At 47.2% G+C, this 15,848-nt stretch overlaps 1 protein-coding gene across 1 annotated transcript in view; it reads right to left on the reverse strand.

The window, feature by feature from the left end:
• VIT (vitrin) overlaps positions 1-15,848 on the reverse strand; it is a 115,756-nt gene that overhangs the window by 12,556 nt on the left and 87,352 nt on the right. The window contains exon 10 of the mRNA XM_057743649.1: positions 13,251-13,398. Coding sequence (XP_057599632.1) covers positions 13,251-13,398 — 148 coding nt within the window. The remainder of the gene's footprint in view (positions 1-13,250; positions 13,399-15,848) is intronic.

Raw genomic sequence — 15,848 nt, forward strand, 5'->3', positions numbered from 1 at the left:
CTCTTCTCTAGAGCAAAGTCTCCTTGGGTAACAGGCTTGGGAGCAGCTGAGCAGGGGGTGTGGAATAACTTTGTGACCAGATGCAAGGTGTGTCGGGAGGGACGAGGGCTCCGTGGGGTGGATGTGTGTGGTCACACCCAGCATGAAGTGGGGATGTGCAGTGAAATCACATCTCATGAGGCACTGACACTCAGCCACCCTCTGAGGTCACCGGGGCCCCAAACTCCAAAAGAGCCTGCACTTGCTTCAAGGCTCTGATGCTGCTGTCTTGAAATTCTTAATGTGTTTGAGAAGGGGGCCCTGCAAATTATGTAACTGGTCCAGGCTACAGATTATGAAGTCTTCAAGGAGAGGGAGAAGGAGACTTTTTTCTTTTTTCCTGGCTGTGTTGGGTCTTTGTTGCTGCACACGGGCTTTCTCTAGTAGCAGAGAGCGGGGGCTACTCTTCGTTGTGGTGCGTGGGCTTCTCTCATTGCAGAGCATGGGCTCTAGGCACGTGGGCTTCAGTAGTTGCAGCACTCAGGCCCTAGAGCACGCTGCCTTCAGTAGTTGTGTGTGGGTTTAGTAGTTGCTGCGTGTGGGCTCAGTAGTTGTGGCACACAGGCTTAGTTGCTCTGAGGCGTGTGCGATCTTCCCGGACCAGGGATCCAACCTGTGTCCCCTGCATTGGCAGGAGGATTCTTAACCATTGCGCCACCAGGGAAGTCCTGAGAAGGAAACTCTTAAAAGTCGCCTCTCTACAAACACCTGGAGTGGATCCAGGAAGAAGCAGGTTTCGGTAGTTTCAGGTGGGACTTCCAAAGCCCTACAGTGGCTTCTTAGCCAGTGCTTTGGAGAACCTGGCAGCGCAGTCAGTAGGAAGCCAGTTCCCAGAGAGGAGACACCCTCTGCCTCCCTCCCTTGCTCTGACCCTATTTTCTGACCCTCCTAGCTATCGCAAGGTGATCTGTGTTAGAGGGGAGTTCAAAAAGAGGTTGGAGGAATGGCCCTCCAGTCTCCATCTCATTAGTGAACATGAGGGACACGGGCTGATTCTTAGGCAAAACTGAAGCAAACTGCCCAGAAGGCTGCTTCTCTAAGTGAGAGTTGATGTGAAATTGGAAGGACCAGCTACCTTCAGGGAAGACAAGGAAAGTTTATGACAAGCTCTACTAGGGTAGATGTTGGGGAAAAATCCAACCAGATGAAAAGCCACCAGGGGAAAAGCAAATTCTAGTTTAGGATTAAACACAAACAAATGAACAACAGCAATAAAGCAAAGTGCAGAACAGAGAAATGTGGGCCATCAACACACATGCAAAGCCTGTGAACCGAGGCTGCTTTAACACACCCCGCCGCGCAGGGCCCAGGGAGAGGGAATCACAGCCAAGGAACTCTAGCGCTTTCACGGTTAGTCTTGTTTCCCTCCGGGCTCCAGGGCTTGTGGGTTTCTTTTCTTACAGATCAATTTCAGTAAATGCTGTACTTGCCCCCCTGCCCCACCCCAGCCAGCCATGTAGGCTCAAAAGTGGACCCCATCTTTATTCGCTCAGCCATAGGACCCAGCGGTCCTGTCAGTCGTGTCCCCTAAGTTCCTCTCTCTGCAGCACTTGCTTTTATCCCCGCCTCTGTGATTCTGTGCGACCCTCTGAGCTCAGGCCCCCTTCCTTCTTCCTGATTCTATTATGAGTGTCTGTGTCTCTCTCTGCAATGCTGGGTACACGCCTGTCTGCCAGAGAGCTCTTCCTCATGTTCGGCTCTGTACATTACTGTAAAACGCTGCAGCTCAAAACTCATCAGAGACTCCTGTTGTTAAACTTCATATTTTGGCTTTCAAAGCCCATCCATAATTTAATTCCAACCTAGCAGGCTCATACTGTTCTCTCCCTCACTCTTACTTACATTCTGCTTAGAATAAGCTACTCACTCTTTCCTGGTTTTCTAGCTCTGTGTCTCTGCCCATCACTTCCCTCACCTGGGAAACCCCGATTGTGCCCAGGCTCCAGGCTCCAGCTACCTGTCTTCCTGGCACCCGGCCCCAGCTGGCAACCTCTGTGCCTGACTCTGCTTCCTCTAACCCACACCTTGCACAGTATGTGGCACCTGCAGGCACTCCATTAACTACTAAAGAGACATATATTTCTTCTTTCTTCTTGTATGCATCTCTGCCTGTAAGTGCTGGTGCTCCCTGAAGTGCTGTCTCCCTCATGCATCCCTTCTTAATTTATGCACATCCCTGGGGGATCTCGTCAACTTCAGCCACCTGGGGTTCACCGACCATTCATGTGCCACAGCTGCCCAGTGCACACGGGTGGGGTCCTCTTTCTTGAACCTCAGAATAAATAAAAAGGCTTCCAGACATCTGGAACGCTTCCATTTCCATACATCTATGTTCCACAGGCTCCTTGGCTTTGATATTTCCAAAACTGAAGTCAATTATCTTTTGTACCTGCTCCATCAAACCATCCATATCCCCCCCTCTTCTGACGCATCAAGTCATCCCAGCAATAAGCATTCTTGACACCCTCTGACCCCGTCTTCATCAAATACCATGTCTTGTCAGACCAACCTCTTAAATATCTCTTGTGTCTTTCTCATCCTTTCCATCCTCAAGTTTGGACTTCCATCTCCTCTTTCCTGAACTGTTGCTATAACTTCCTACCTGGTCTTGCTGCACCACAGTAGCCTCTGCAGAGGATGTCTTATCCAGCAGGTGCTAAGTGCCTATCAGAGGTGGGTTACCTGGATGCTAATGATACCTCTTCCAAGGGGCCTAATTTTACATTTGTAATTTCCTGTTCTTTTTCTTAAAAGGGTCTCCAAACTACATAAGCTTCAGCGTCCCCAAAAGTCTGGACCTACCCTTGCTAACCAAAGAATATGAACCTTCCAGGGACTGAAAAAAAAAGAATGAGTTGAAACAACAACAAAAGTATCATTAGCTACAAAAAATAGAAAATTGCAAAATTGATATTGACAATAGTAAATATGTAATTGTCTACCACACATAATGTTATATATACCCCATTAACTGCAAAATGTTTAACTCATAAAACTCTAATTATATTTGAAATTGATTTTGGGGCTAGATTTTTCTCACTTTGAAAGATTTCCCGAGTGTGTCTGACAATTGTGAAGAAATCATAGCTGACCATAAATTGTGTTGCTCATAGACAAATAATTTCTTTCCTTTTTTAAAAAAAAGTTTATTTATTTATTTGGCTGTGTCAGATCTTAGCTGCAACACAGCTTCTTTTTAGCTGTGGGCAGGCTCTAGAGCTCGCAGGCTCCGTAGTTGTGGCATGTGGGCTTAGTTGCCCTGCTGCATGTGGGATCTTAGTTCCCCGACCAGGGATCAAACCTGCCTCCCCTGCAGTGGAAGGCAGATTCTTAACCACTGGACCACCAGTGAAGTCCCGACAAATAATTTCAAAAGCAAGAATATAAAATTTTCTTTCAAAAGTGTTTACAGAAAAAAATATTTAAATCTGGAAGCTAGTCACGGAGTCCCATCCACAGTGTTCCTCCAGAACCCTGCTCACGAGGCTGTCTGAATGGTGATCACTTTGTAGAGAGACTGCTCACCCCTTTCTGTCGAGTCTTGTTATCTGCAATAGTTCTGTTCTATAAAGTTGCTGCAAACATCAAACTAGCAAGTTCTGAGCCATTGCTCCTGGGGAAAATATGGGGTTATGTTCCTGTGGGCCTCTGCCCACAACATTTCATCAATAGATCAGTATATGAACTTGTTTTATGTATATTTTGGTTTCAAGGTATCCAATTTAATATATAAGCTTCTCACAAATAATTAATTATATGCGAAATTTCTGTATAATGAAACACTAGCTGCGAATGACTGAACATTTCCCTGACCCTGGGTAATGCTACTGTAAATCTTTTGGCTTTAAGCCTCACAATGCTATCCACTGTGCTTAAAAAAAAAAAAAAAAAGTCATCATTTCACAAATTCCTAACTTCAGCCACTTTTCCATCTTTTCCGTAGCTTCATCATGCGTTAGAGATATGACTTCAGCACTTTCTGGAGCAGATCAAATCTGTTGATCATGTACAGATCAACAAATTTCCTCTTTTTTTTTTTTTTTGGCTGAATATACCAAATCATCAATTCATTAACATTGAACTCATGACCAACAGCACAAGTTGCCTGAAGGACATTTATCTAACACTGGCAGTCTCTCCATAAGCATGTCACAGCCTTCTTGTGCTTAGAACACTAGATTGCACTTCAGTGCTACGCTTGGAGCCATTAAAAATAGTGAAATCACCAATGAATAGCAGAAAAGTGTGGGAAACGTGGTGCTAAATAGACTGTGGAAAGGACACTTGTTTACAGTACGAGCTGAAAGAAGAAGGCAGAGCATCACCCTGTTTGACCTCAGCTGGGAATGCTGTGTGTCTCCTTCCCCCTCTGTGCATGTCCACAAATGACTGTGAAAGGGCCATGAGTATTGATTTTGGAGATACAAGTACATTTTAGCGAGTAGGTGAATTTGCAAATATGGGATCTGCACATCATGAAGATTTACTGTAACCTACTTGAGAACAGGCGCTACATCCCAGTATTTCCTGTCCCTGGTGCTTAGCATACAGGGGGTAATAGAGAATAATGGAAAGGAGGAAAGGAAGGAATGAAGGAAGGGAAGGAGGGAGGAAGGAAGAAAGAGAAGGAGGAAGGGAGGGAAGGAGGAAGGAAGCTCAGGTATGCTCTGCTATCTTAGATCATCCCGGGTAGAGCTGAACACTCCCCTCTGAGCTCCACACTCATCACTCTCTCTCCCATTACATCATGGAGGTAGATGAATCTATCTTCAGAAGCAGACAGATGAGCTATTCATACACCCAATGAATAGATGCTTTTCATTTTGTTTAATGTTATTTCTTTTAAAAATATCGCCTCCCTTACTAGCTGGTGAAGTCTCAAAGAACAGAATCTCTATCACAGTTATTTATTTATTTTAATGAATTGAAAGGTTGGATCAGAGCACCTCTGAAACGCTTTCCAGTTGGTGAAATTAACGATCAGGAGCAAAGCCACAGAGCTCATCCACCGAGGGACTTACTGGCGAATGTAATCAGACCACTTAGGTGAATTTTACATTAGTAGCCCCTGCAAATGGCATAGTGCTTAGAGCGTGGCAAACACTCAATAAATCTTTGTAAAAATGTTATGTAATTTAATTATAGGAATGAATGGTAAGTTTTTAACCTGCAGACTGTGGCAGCTGTCAGAGCACCAGGTGTATGTGTCCTTTTTTAGGATATATGGGCTGGTGACCTGACACCCTAGCCAGGTTCCTTTTTCAGAGATGAAGATTGAAGGTGGAGGTGAAGGTTATTTAAAAAGTTAAAAGAGATATGCCACGGTATCTCACTGTAAGCAACCTTTTAATTTGTAATTTTATTAGAAGATCTCATGAAAGGAAAACACAGTTTTTCCCCTCAGTGATATCAAAGATTTCCTTTGAAAATAAGAGAAGGAAATAAAGAGATTTACAGCTCGAGAAAATAACAAATTGTTCTATGTTTGGAAGAAGAGCTGAGACTGATGAAGCGAAGTGGTAGGGAGCCAGCATTCGACTGTGCATAGAAAGGGATAATTCATGCAAGGGGAAAGGACTACCCTGCAAGCGTGAGGAGAAAGCAAGCCTGATGGGGATGCGCATGGGTGATTCCGAGGAAGACTGGGGCCCGGGGGCAGGGAGCTGGACAGAGCATCAGTGTCTCCAGAGCTCCCTGATGACAAGCCTCACCTGAGGTGCCCTGTTAAACTATACAGGTTACCAGGTCTCCTCTAGGCAGAAACTCAACTCAGTAGATATGCGCTGGGGGTGGGGATTTTTTTAAACAAGGGATCTAGGTGAATCTCATCCTCAGGAAAGTTTGGGAAGCCCTGATTTTAGAGGACTCTGAGGCCCTTTCAGTCCTAAGGTTCCCATCTGGTTAAAGTCCCGGAGTCGATTGGCTCACCCCGTAATACCTTCAGGCACATGGAGTGAGCCTCTCAAATGAATTTTTATGCCAATAGAGACATATTACTTACTCATATTCCCTGTAGCAAGAACCTTTCAAAACTGTTTCCTCCAACAAGGCATCATCACCTTAAGGTTACAAAAAAATAACTTGACTATCCTTAGCCTTTTAGTTTTCTTAATGCTAAAGTGTGATGATTTATGGACTTAGTCATTGGGTTGAACCCTGCCTGTGAGCTCAGGAGGATGTTCTAGGGTGACCCTGGTTGCCTAATGACATGCTGGTGGCTGCAGCTCAGGTGGCAGACTTGTCCCTTGAGGGCATTACTCGGCTCAGAGTGAAAATGCTTCTGCCCCTCCCCTCAGAGGACTAAGCATGGAGCCCAGGCCAGTCTGCTGAGGGACTTAACACACTAGCACCTTTTGAAAGGACACTGGCCTTTCTCACATTTCCTAGGACCAGAGACATGGAGCAGATTCTTATAATCAAATTTTGTTTTTAGAAGAGTACTTTTTTGGTAATTAGCAACAATAATTCCACCCCACTACCAAAAAATAGAAAGTTAACCTGCAGGCCTCTTCCGGCTGGAGGAAATGTGGACATGCAACCTGCTGCTGTGAATTACTCATTCAGAGCCAGGGGCTCTCCGGCTCGCTGTCTGTTACATCACAGGGCTTGGTAAGTGCAGGGACCTAGACTGTCTTGGCAACAGACACAGTGTTTGGTGCTTCTCAAACTCAGCCGTTTGGCCAGTCACCTGGGGATTTGGTTGACGTGTAGATTCTAATTCTGCAGTTGGGTGTGAGGTCCGAGATCCTGCCTTTCTAATAACCTCCCAGGTGATACTGCAGATCACAGTTTGAGCGGCAAGGTCTTAGAGGATGCTGTAAGAATCAAGAAAATCAGCAGTGGGGCTGCCAGTGATAAGGGGAAGGGAGGAGAATAAATAAGAAGTCGAAGAAGGCATGAGAAGGACGTCCTAGGTGGCGCAGTGGGTAAGAATCCGCCTGCCAATGCAGGGGACACGGGTTCGAGCCCTGACCCAGGAAGATCCCACATACTGAGGAGCAACTAAGCCCGTGAGCCACAACTATTGAGCCTGTGAGCCACAACTACTGAAGCCCAAGTGCCTAGAGCCTGTGCTCCGCAACAAGAGAAGCCACCACGCTGAGAAGCCTGCGTACTGCAAAGAGTAGCCCTCGCTCGCCGCAACGAGAGGAAGCCTGTGTGCAGCAACAAAGACCCAACACAGCAAATAAATTAATTTACAAAAAAGACAAGAAGCACGAGAAAGGCTGAGAGGAGGGAGGAGGATGGAGCTCCCACAGCCCTAGGCTGGCAACCTGAGGGGATACAGGCCAGGCCAGGGACACAGGTTCACCAGATGAGAGAGCCTGTGGGAACAGTTGTGTCTTCACACTCTGGTTGCACAACAGACTCATTTGAGGGGCTTTAAAAATGAACGACACTTGGGTCCCTCAGAAATTCTGATTTAACTGATCTAAGGTTTGGTCTGGGCGCTGGGATTTTCAGATGTTCCCTGAGTAATTCTGATGTGTATGGGGGTAGCCACCTGCTTCTCCAGCAGAATCAGGTCCAAGGATCTAGGGAGAATGATCTCAGCACGGGCGGGGGCCCCTGGGATAAGCCCTGGGGATGTGCGACAGGGGGTCAAGAGGAACTGTTGAGTAGAAGTGCTGCAAGTCAAGGGGAGTCCTCTGTTTCCTTTGTCCCTCTGGGAGAACCACATGGTGGGGAACTGGAAAAGCATAGGATTCTTGTGGGAACTGTATTCCCAGCTCACTCAGCCTTGAGACTGTGTCCCTGAGGCGTGTGGCTCAAGGGTTCGCCTGCCTTGAGAGAGAAGTGGGGGTGGGGGTGGGGGACTGGTCTTTGCAAGTGCCCTGAGGCCCTGGAGAGCCCTCCCAGGCAGACAGGCGGTGTTCCGGATCCTGTTAGTTCCTTTAAAGGCAGTGCAGACTGAGAGCACGAGGAGAGACGGGGCAGGAGCCGGAGACACCTGCGCTCTGCCGGGCGCTGCCCTCTTTCCTGGGAAGCTGTGTGTCCCTTCCCCTCACGGGGACCTGGTGATTCTCGCCTTGGTAACAGATGAAAAGACCAGCTTCTGGATATTTGCCAGATTCCGGTTTAAGAGGGCTGGGATGGCGCCCAGGCATCAGCATTTCTGAAAGCTCCCCTGGTGATTGCAACGTGGCGTCAGGGCCCGGCAGTCCCTTCCTGCTCTGAAGTCCAGCAGTGCAGAGACTCGCCTCTCCCAGGCCCCTGCCTGCCCGGGCTTGTGCCCCAGCCCCTCCCAATCCTTCCTCTGCTGCAGACTCAAGATAACGTGACGGAATGGTCCTCCTCGCCAGGTGCGTTAGTTGCCTGTTTCTGTCGTAAACTTAGTGGCTTAAACAACACGCTCATCAGTTTACAGCTCTGGAGGTCCGAAGTCCAACACGGGTCTCCCTGGCAGGGCCGTGCTCCTTCCTGAAGGCTCTCAGAGAGAGTCACTGCCTTGTCTTTTTCAGCCTGCACGTCTTGGTCAGGGCGCCTTTCCTCCAGCTTCAAAGCCAGCTGTCGCATCCTCCTGACCACTCTTCCGTAGTCACATCTCCCTCCGACGGATAATAGCTGGGAAAGGTCCTCCGCTTTTAAGGACTCAAGTGATTAGACCAGGACCCCAGGTGATCCAGGACAGTCTCCCCATCTCAGGATCCTTGACTTTACCCCCATCCACAAAGCCCCTCCTGCTCCGTGAGGTAACACACCCATGGGTTCCAGGGAGGCAGATGCAGGCAGCTTTGCGGCCCTTATTCTGCCCATCACACCAGACCCGACACCTCGCTTCTTCCCCCCACTCTGGGTGCCCCTCACGCGGCGGCTCAGCTGATCCACGGGAGTCTCTGGGCATCCTTCCTGCTTTGGGGGGGCAGGGAGGGAGGCGCAGCTGAGTATGACGGAGGACGCTCAGTCCGGGACTGAGTTGGGTGGGCTGAGAAGTAAAAAAAGTAAGGAGATGCAGCCCAACTCAGAGCTAAAACACAGGGCACCTGTCAGAGGACCATGAGCAAAGAAAAGTGTATTTCACTTTGAAATGAAGAATAACCAATATTTTGCTTTATTCTATAGCTGTTTCCCAGTGTTGGTATCCTGGGGCTGATTACAAAGTTCCAAAGAACATGTGCAGTTCTGTTCCATTTATACTGAAATCGGGGACGAAAACAAAATCATATTGAAGGTCCAGAGGGCGTTTAGCTCCTGTGGATGCAGGCGGCAGCTGCAGTGTAAGCTGCTTGGCTTCGTTATTCCGTTTGCTAAAGTTCATCAAATAGCGACCTGCTCTGACCATTCTTTCATCTGGCCTCTTCGTGTTCCTATTGGTCTTAAGTGCAATCATGAGCCTGTTGGCTGTTTAATTCTAAATTAGAGCATGTGTGCAAAACGAGGGCCTGATGCTTAGCCTTTTCAACAGTGTCTCAGTCCTCAGTTTGGTGGAAAGCTTCAATTAACAGGAACTTTCTTGGCAGAGAAGCAAAATCTTCGCTTCAAAGTCAGTTTTAGGGATTAACCCACGCTTTAATATCTGTCCTCTCCCCAGTGGTGATGTATTTAGCTGTGTGTTCTTAGGGAAGTCATTCAACCTCTCTGGGTCTGTATTATACGCTGCCTCTCTTACTGGAGGTGTGTGATGACTGTGGAAGGAACACTGTGGTTGCTGAAAGGTTAATGCGAGTGTGGGCTCTGAGCCTCTGCATATGCAGAGGGGGGGACATGGGAGAGGGAGCATGCCGGCACCACAGGGGCTGAGGAGCTCCCCTGGCCTGGACCAGAAGTAGCAACCCAGCCAGTGCAAAAGGGAAGGTATGAAGGAGCAGAAGGCATGAGCCTGGCAGGGGATGACGCCGGTCCACTGAGGACACAGCGCAGTGGACAAGCAGGGAGATGAGGAGATGCAGGGAAAGAAGGAAGGAGGGAATGACCTGAAGAGGAAAGTTAGAAACTTACACTCGGCTGAAAATAACTCCATGCTTGTTTTGCTTTTGTGAAATATGCTTGCTGCGCTGAGAAAAACAGGATGACCTAACAATCCAATGTAACTTTAAGATGTTTTGCTAAAAATTGGAATGTTCTGCACCTGCTCTTGTAAGTTTCTGTTTGGAAACTTCCATGCTCTGTAAACACGGGCACTATAAAAGTAAAGCTCACCCTGAGTTCGGTGCCCAGAACTTTGGAGCGTTAGCTCACCTGGGGCCACCAGCTTAATAAACCTGAGTTCTCCAGCCCTCGGAGTGTGGTGCTTGGTTTCTCGATGGACCAATTTCTGCAACAGACCATAGACCTGCCAGTCCTATGATATCACTATCCCTTCACCTGCCTGCCTGGGCTGGTCTTCTGTTTCCTGCACCCAAAAGACTTTTGTGTAGGATGCTTAGGGATCGGGATGCAGGACAGGCATTTTGTACATCAGGTCATTATTATACTTCTCGTATTTTTATTTATTTGCCTCCTGTTTCCTGTTAATAGTATCAGTCTTCTAAATTCCAAACGTAAAAGTCTAAGTTCTGTGGAAAACCTAGGGAAGGAATCTTCTGGGGGGAAAATCTTCCATGTGGACCCATGGCAGTGGTGATGGAGGTGAGAGGCCTGAGAGCAGGAGAAATTCTCAGTTGGGAGTCCACGCGCCTTGGCCAGCTCTTTCCCAGCCCAAGCCTCACCTTGAGTGCTCCATCTTGCTGGAGTTGTCATTTCTTTTAGAGCCTTGTTTCCTCACTGTAACATGAAGAGGTGGAACCAGGAGCTTTCTAAGGCCCCATTGCTCTGTGATTCTGAGAGAGCGGGGCTCATTCCCAATGGTCATGAACTGGGCACTAGAACCTGGTGAGAACTCAAAGTGCCAGTAGGGGAATCAGTTTCCCAGCCAGCCAAGCACTGGGAAGCCCTTTTCCAGAAACACTGGCCCCATATCTGCATCGACCTCTGCCCCCTTACCCTTTCCTGCCCCACCCCCTCCCTCTCTTGCACTAAGACCATTTGTTGAAGAAAGGATGCATGGCTGAAATAAAAGCAATTTCAGCTGGGTGCGTGGATTTCCCCTTCAGCCTCGTCCCATCCTTCTATGCCGCTCTCCAATTGATTTTGTTCCCTACGTTCCCCTGACGGACGTGTAACCTCTGTGCAGCCATCACTTCATTGCTGATCATTCACCCACCTAATCAGAACCCGAGGCTGGAAGGGAGAGGAGGCTCAATCAGCGTGTTCGCCCAACGTTCATTGATTGGATGTCTTCTGAGTACAGAGCCAGTCGCTGAATTACAGGACGTCAGGGCTGGCAGAGCCCTAATAAATCATCCTGTCCTCCCGCCCCATACTTCACAGATGGCAGCTCTTACATGGAGAGGTTAAGTGACTTGCTTAAGGTCACACAGCGGAGCTAAAGGCTAGAATTCCAGATGTCCTGTCAGCAGTTCATTGCGCTTTCCAATCCACCCCGCGGCCGAAGGAGGGTGATGGTGATTGATTGGTTTGTATGAGCATAAAGTGAAGGAAAACAGACACATTTCCCTTAGGGGCTTTAAATTAATAAGGACTTTGGAGGCAAAAAAAAAAAAAAGATGAATAGCGAAGGCATTTTTAGAAAGTGACATTGGAAAGCATGGAGGCAAACTCTTCCCTGAAAATGGTGATGGCCATAGGAACACGTGAGAGACAATGTCTTTTTGAGGGGAAGGACTCTATTGGATTGTTTTTCCTTTCCTGCTACTTTTGTTCTTTAATCCGTGTTCCCAGCAGCACACAGCACAAGGCTCCTGCCATTTTTTGTTCCTTGACATATTTATCGCTATATTTTCATCCTATCCTATAAAACTCGGTCTACACAGCTTTTAGAGCAGCTGTTTTTAATGCAAGATGACACATCAAGCTTTGAACCCCCCAGTGAAACTGACCGGGGACATCTGGCACTAAAACAGTTACATTTCCTCCCCAGAGAAGTCTGCTATTCATTTGCTATCTTTAAAAAGTAACACAGGAATGAAAACAGGTGGAGGTCCTGAAAACACCACCTATTTTCCTATTTCAAGTTAAAACCCTCCAGAACATCTGACACTGAGAATCAACATTTGTAGCAATGGGTTATTTTCATATATTGGACTCTGACTATATACAAGTGCCACTTAGCTATTTTTCTTCACAGAAATAGAAGATAGTGCGAAATATGTTATTGGGATTTAATTCTAAAAATACCAACATTATAGGTTCTTACAAAAATAAAGCATTTTATTTCTTTGTCGATCTCAAAACTAAATATTCTAGTGTCTTTGACATCACAGCCAGGGTTAAAATGCTGTTCTGGGAGGTCCTCGCAAAACATTTGAAGGGTCCAGAGACAGCCCCACCCCCTGGCCCCGGATGTTGTCAGGTGTGTGATTTTTGCTTTTCAGGAGGCACAAATAAGCTGTGATTGTGGCTTCTGAGCAAGAGGTACCAAGGCCTGGGTTAGTTTCCAAGGCCGAGGCTAAGCTGCAGATCTGGGGGAAGGAGGGCCAGGTTGTGTCCAAGATCCTTTGTGGAAAGTGAGACAGTTATCCTGCCCTTAATGGTTCTTGATCAAAAGTCCATCTATTACTTGAGATTTGTGCTTGTTTGTTCTTTTGATTGCTTGCTTATTTTCCGTGGCCATCTGTATATCTGTTTTAAAGAGAAATCTATTACATCTGACATTATCCCCAGTGAGAGAAAAGTTGAGACTGGATGTCAGTATGAGCCCTCAATTTCTAGCCTACATAGAGTAGAATAGTAAAATGGACTGGGGACAGTCCCCTGGGTGCCTGCTGACTGCTGGGGGGCCATCCCCCACCCCCAATCCTCCCCATCCCTGGGTGAGCTTTCCCAGCACCAGTGCAAAGGCCTAAGTTTATCTGGAGAAAGGAGAAAGTTCAGACGGAGCACAGAAGCCCCTCAAACAAATGCTTTGTCAGGGTTGAGAGGGGACTATTGTTATTGGCTGAATGAAAACTTGAACCCAGTTCTCTTAATTCCCCCCAGAATAGTCTACCAATCAAGAGTGCAAATACCATTTGCTTTCAAGTGTGGATTAACCTGTCTTTCCCTCTGGAAGCCTCAGATTTCTTAAATGGCATCTGGATTGCTTCAGTTTATTTACATTAGTATCAGGGAGGAGAATGCGTCTGCTGTGCTCTAGGATGTGTCGGTATTTTGTCTGCGACAAAATTAAGCGTGGGCCATCCCTTGGTTTCTGAACTCAGAGCAGCACTTACCCGTACTGAACAACACCCATCAGTGGACCGGCAGGGCCAACGTCAAGAGCTTGGGCGATGTCGGCCAGGAACTGCTTCTGGATTCGGAATCGCCGTTTGCCAATGCTCGAGCTCCCATCAATTAAAAACGACAAGTCAACTTTGCAGCCTGCGGAAGGGAGAGGGACTGTCATCCTGCTTCCTTTTCACTGCATTCACTGCTCGCTCCCCTCTGCCTCCACCAGAGTCCCCCAAGGCTCCAATGAAAAGAAAGTTTAAAAAAAAAAAAAGCAAGATGCAAGGTATACTTATTTATTTATACCCATAACTTATTTATTTAAATCCATCCAGATTTTCACTGGGCACCAAGGTCCTGGACACTTGGGCTGGTACTCATTTCCATGACTGTTGTAGAATTCTCTGTATCAGCCATAATTACAGACTTCAGAAGCAGGAACCTCCCAGTTAAGTCTAAGAAGGCCTTCAGAATGATCTCCTAGCTCAGACCATATAAGTGCAGACCCCCACATGTAGGCACTCATCCAGACTGAGTCTCTGGAGCTTGTGGTCTTTTACTCCCATCCTAACTTTTTAGAATTGTGTGTCGGCTCTTTATAAAGCTGGAAAGAATCTGCAGGGCCAGTGCTGAGAGGAGGGCAGGAATTGTAGAATGAGAAATTGATACCAATCTTATCCTTCACTTCCCTGGGTGGGGCAACCCTAGAAATTATCCACCTGTATTGACAGATACCCGTACTTGTTTGAGGCTCTCTTAGATTTTTGTCCCTTTCTTTTAGTGGTGATAAAGACTAGGACAGTTCTGGTTAGGATCTCAGGACCTCTGGGAATAGATGAAGGTTATGATGGAGGTACGGGGACGGTGGGGCTGCGAGCTAGTTCAACCTTTCAAACGCTAAAAGGAATTGATGGAAAGCCACGTAAGCAAATAGAAGTTGGTGTCTTCTTTGCTCTGGACTGCTATCGTGTCATCTCAGTATGATAAAACTGATTATTCAGTGCTAATGAGAAGTTTCTTATTGGGAGGTGTGTATTCTATTGATTAACAAAAAATGAGGAATGAGTTCTTTAGCAACTGCAGTTTGGGAGACAAAAATATTTCAAAGCAGAGTTCCGTGGACAAAAAGAAGAAAGACAGGAAAGTTAGAAATTTCTGGGCTGGAGTGTCCAGGAGGGCACGGGGGCCAGCGCTGCCCTCTGTGGGAAGGGTGCTGCTGTCCAGACCAGGCTGGGTCTCTCTAAGCTGCCACAGGATCGCCCATAAGGCTGCTCTTGGCTTCTGTTCCCTGCATTGTGTGTTGTGTTGCTTCCATGCAACTGGAGTCGTCCCACTCCCCAGAAGGAGAAGCTCTGTGGCAGCGTTTAGGCAGAATTAATGAGAAATATTTAATTGGCAGATTACGGGGAAAAGTTCCGAGAAACGTACTTTATTCCCTTGCTGCGGCGCATGGCAAACAAAACCAGAGGAGAGGTAGGTGATGCCAGGGACCTCTCTGGGCCTGAATGACTCCGCTCCGTCTGGAACCAGTGCCTAAGCTCACTAGGGATCTCGCAAGCTTTTAGCCCCTGTCTGCCTGCCTGTTCAGAACCTGCCAACTCTTCCTGCTCAGCTGGCTTCCCCTGTCCTTGGCTGTCCCCAAACTGCCTATGGCCAAGCATGATCCTCGAGATGAAGATTGGAAGAAGCAAATAAGATCAAGAAGTGGAGTTTAAAGATGCCACTAAATCCCGTGATAAAGCAAGAGAGAAGCAGAACTGCTCTATGGCTCGGCACGTTCCCCCCAAGCAGGGACAACCCACTCTTGCCTAGGTCTGGGCTTGCGATGTGAATTGCCGCCAGCAGGTGGCAGTGCTGCTCTTTAGGGCTTGCCGCCCACCGGCACCTAACAGTTGGCTGGAAACGTGGACTCCCAGGCTCCACCCGGACCTATGGAATCAGATCCCAGCTTAGCAAGATCCCCCAGGTGATTCGTATGCACATTAAAGTTTGAGACACTCCTGAAGGCAGGTTTTCCTTCAGTGTCAGTAGATTAGTTCAATATGCCTTTTTAAATGAAAACCTTTTTTTCTTAAACAATTGTTAATTAGAGTAAGGACCAAAGGGGGATTTTCTTTTTAAACGAATAAGAGTACATGAATTTTGTAGCATCTATTTTGGTTCTTCCTAGACTATTTTTTCTCTGTTTCGTACATCTTGAAGTGCGTTCAGGGTTGATGTGTTCATGTCACAGGTTTTAAGAAGGTGGGGTGTTTCTCTATTTGCTCCGTTCTCGTCACTCATTAGCCTGATGGCTGATACCGGGACCACCTTTGCTTCTCCTTCCCAAGAATGTTTTAATGACAGTAGCTCCTGCTCAGGGCATGCGCTCGCTGAGACCCTAGTGGCTTTCTCATATTGAGATGAAAACGTGCTGATGTGAAGATGACAACATCAATACGAAAGGACGGAACTGGGTTATGAAATGTTCAGCAGGGGTAATTTATTATGGTCACGGGGCTGGAGGAGGAGGAAGAAAAGGTAAGAGTGTCTACAGGAATCAATCTACCAATTTCCTTAAGTGCTTTGGTTTTCTTCAATGTGGTACAATTTTATAGATTAAT

The sequence above is a fragment of the Hippopotamus amphibius genome, chromosome 7 (assembly GCF_030028045.1).
Source record: "Hippopotamus amphibius kiboko isolate mHipAmp2 chromosome 7, mHipAmp2.hap2, whole genome shotgun sequence".
In the NCBI taxonomy this organism is placed as follows: domain Eukaryota; kingdom Metazoa; phylum Chordata; class Mammalia; order Artiodactyla; family Hippopotamidae; genus Hippopotamus; species Hippopotamus amphibius.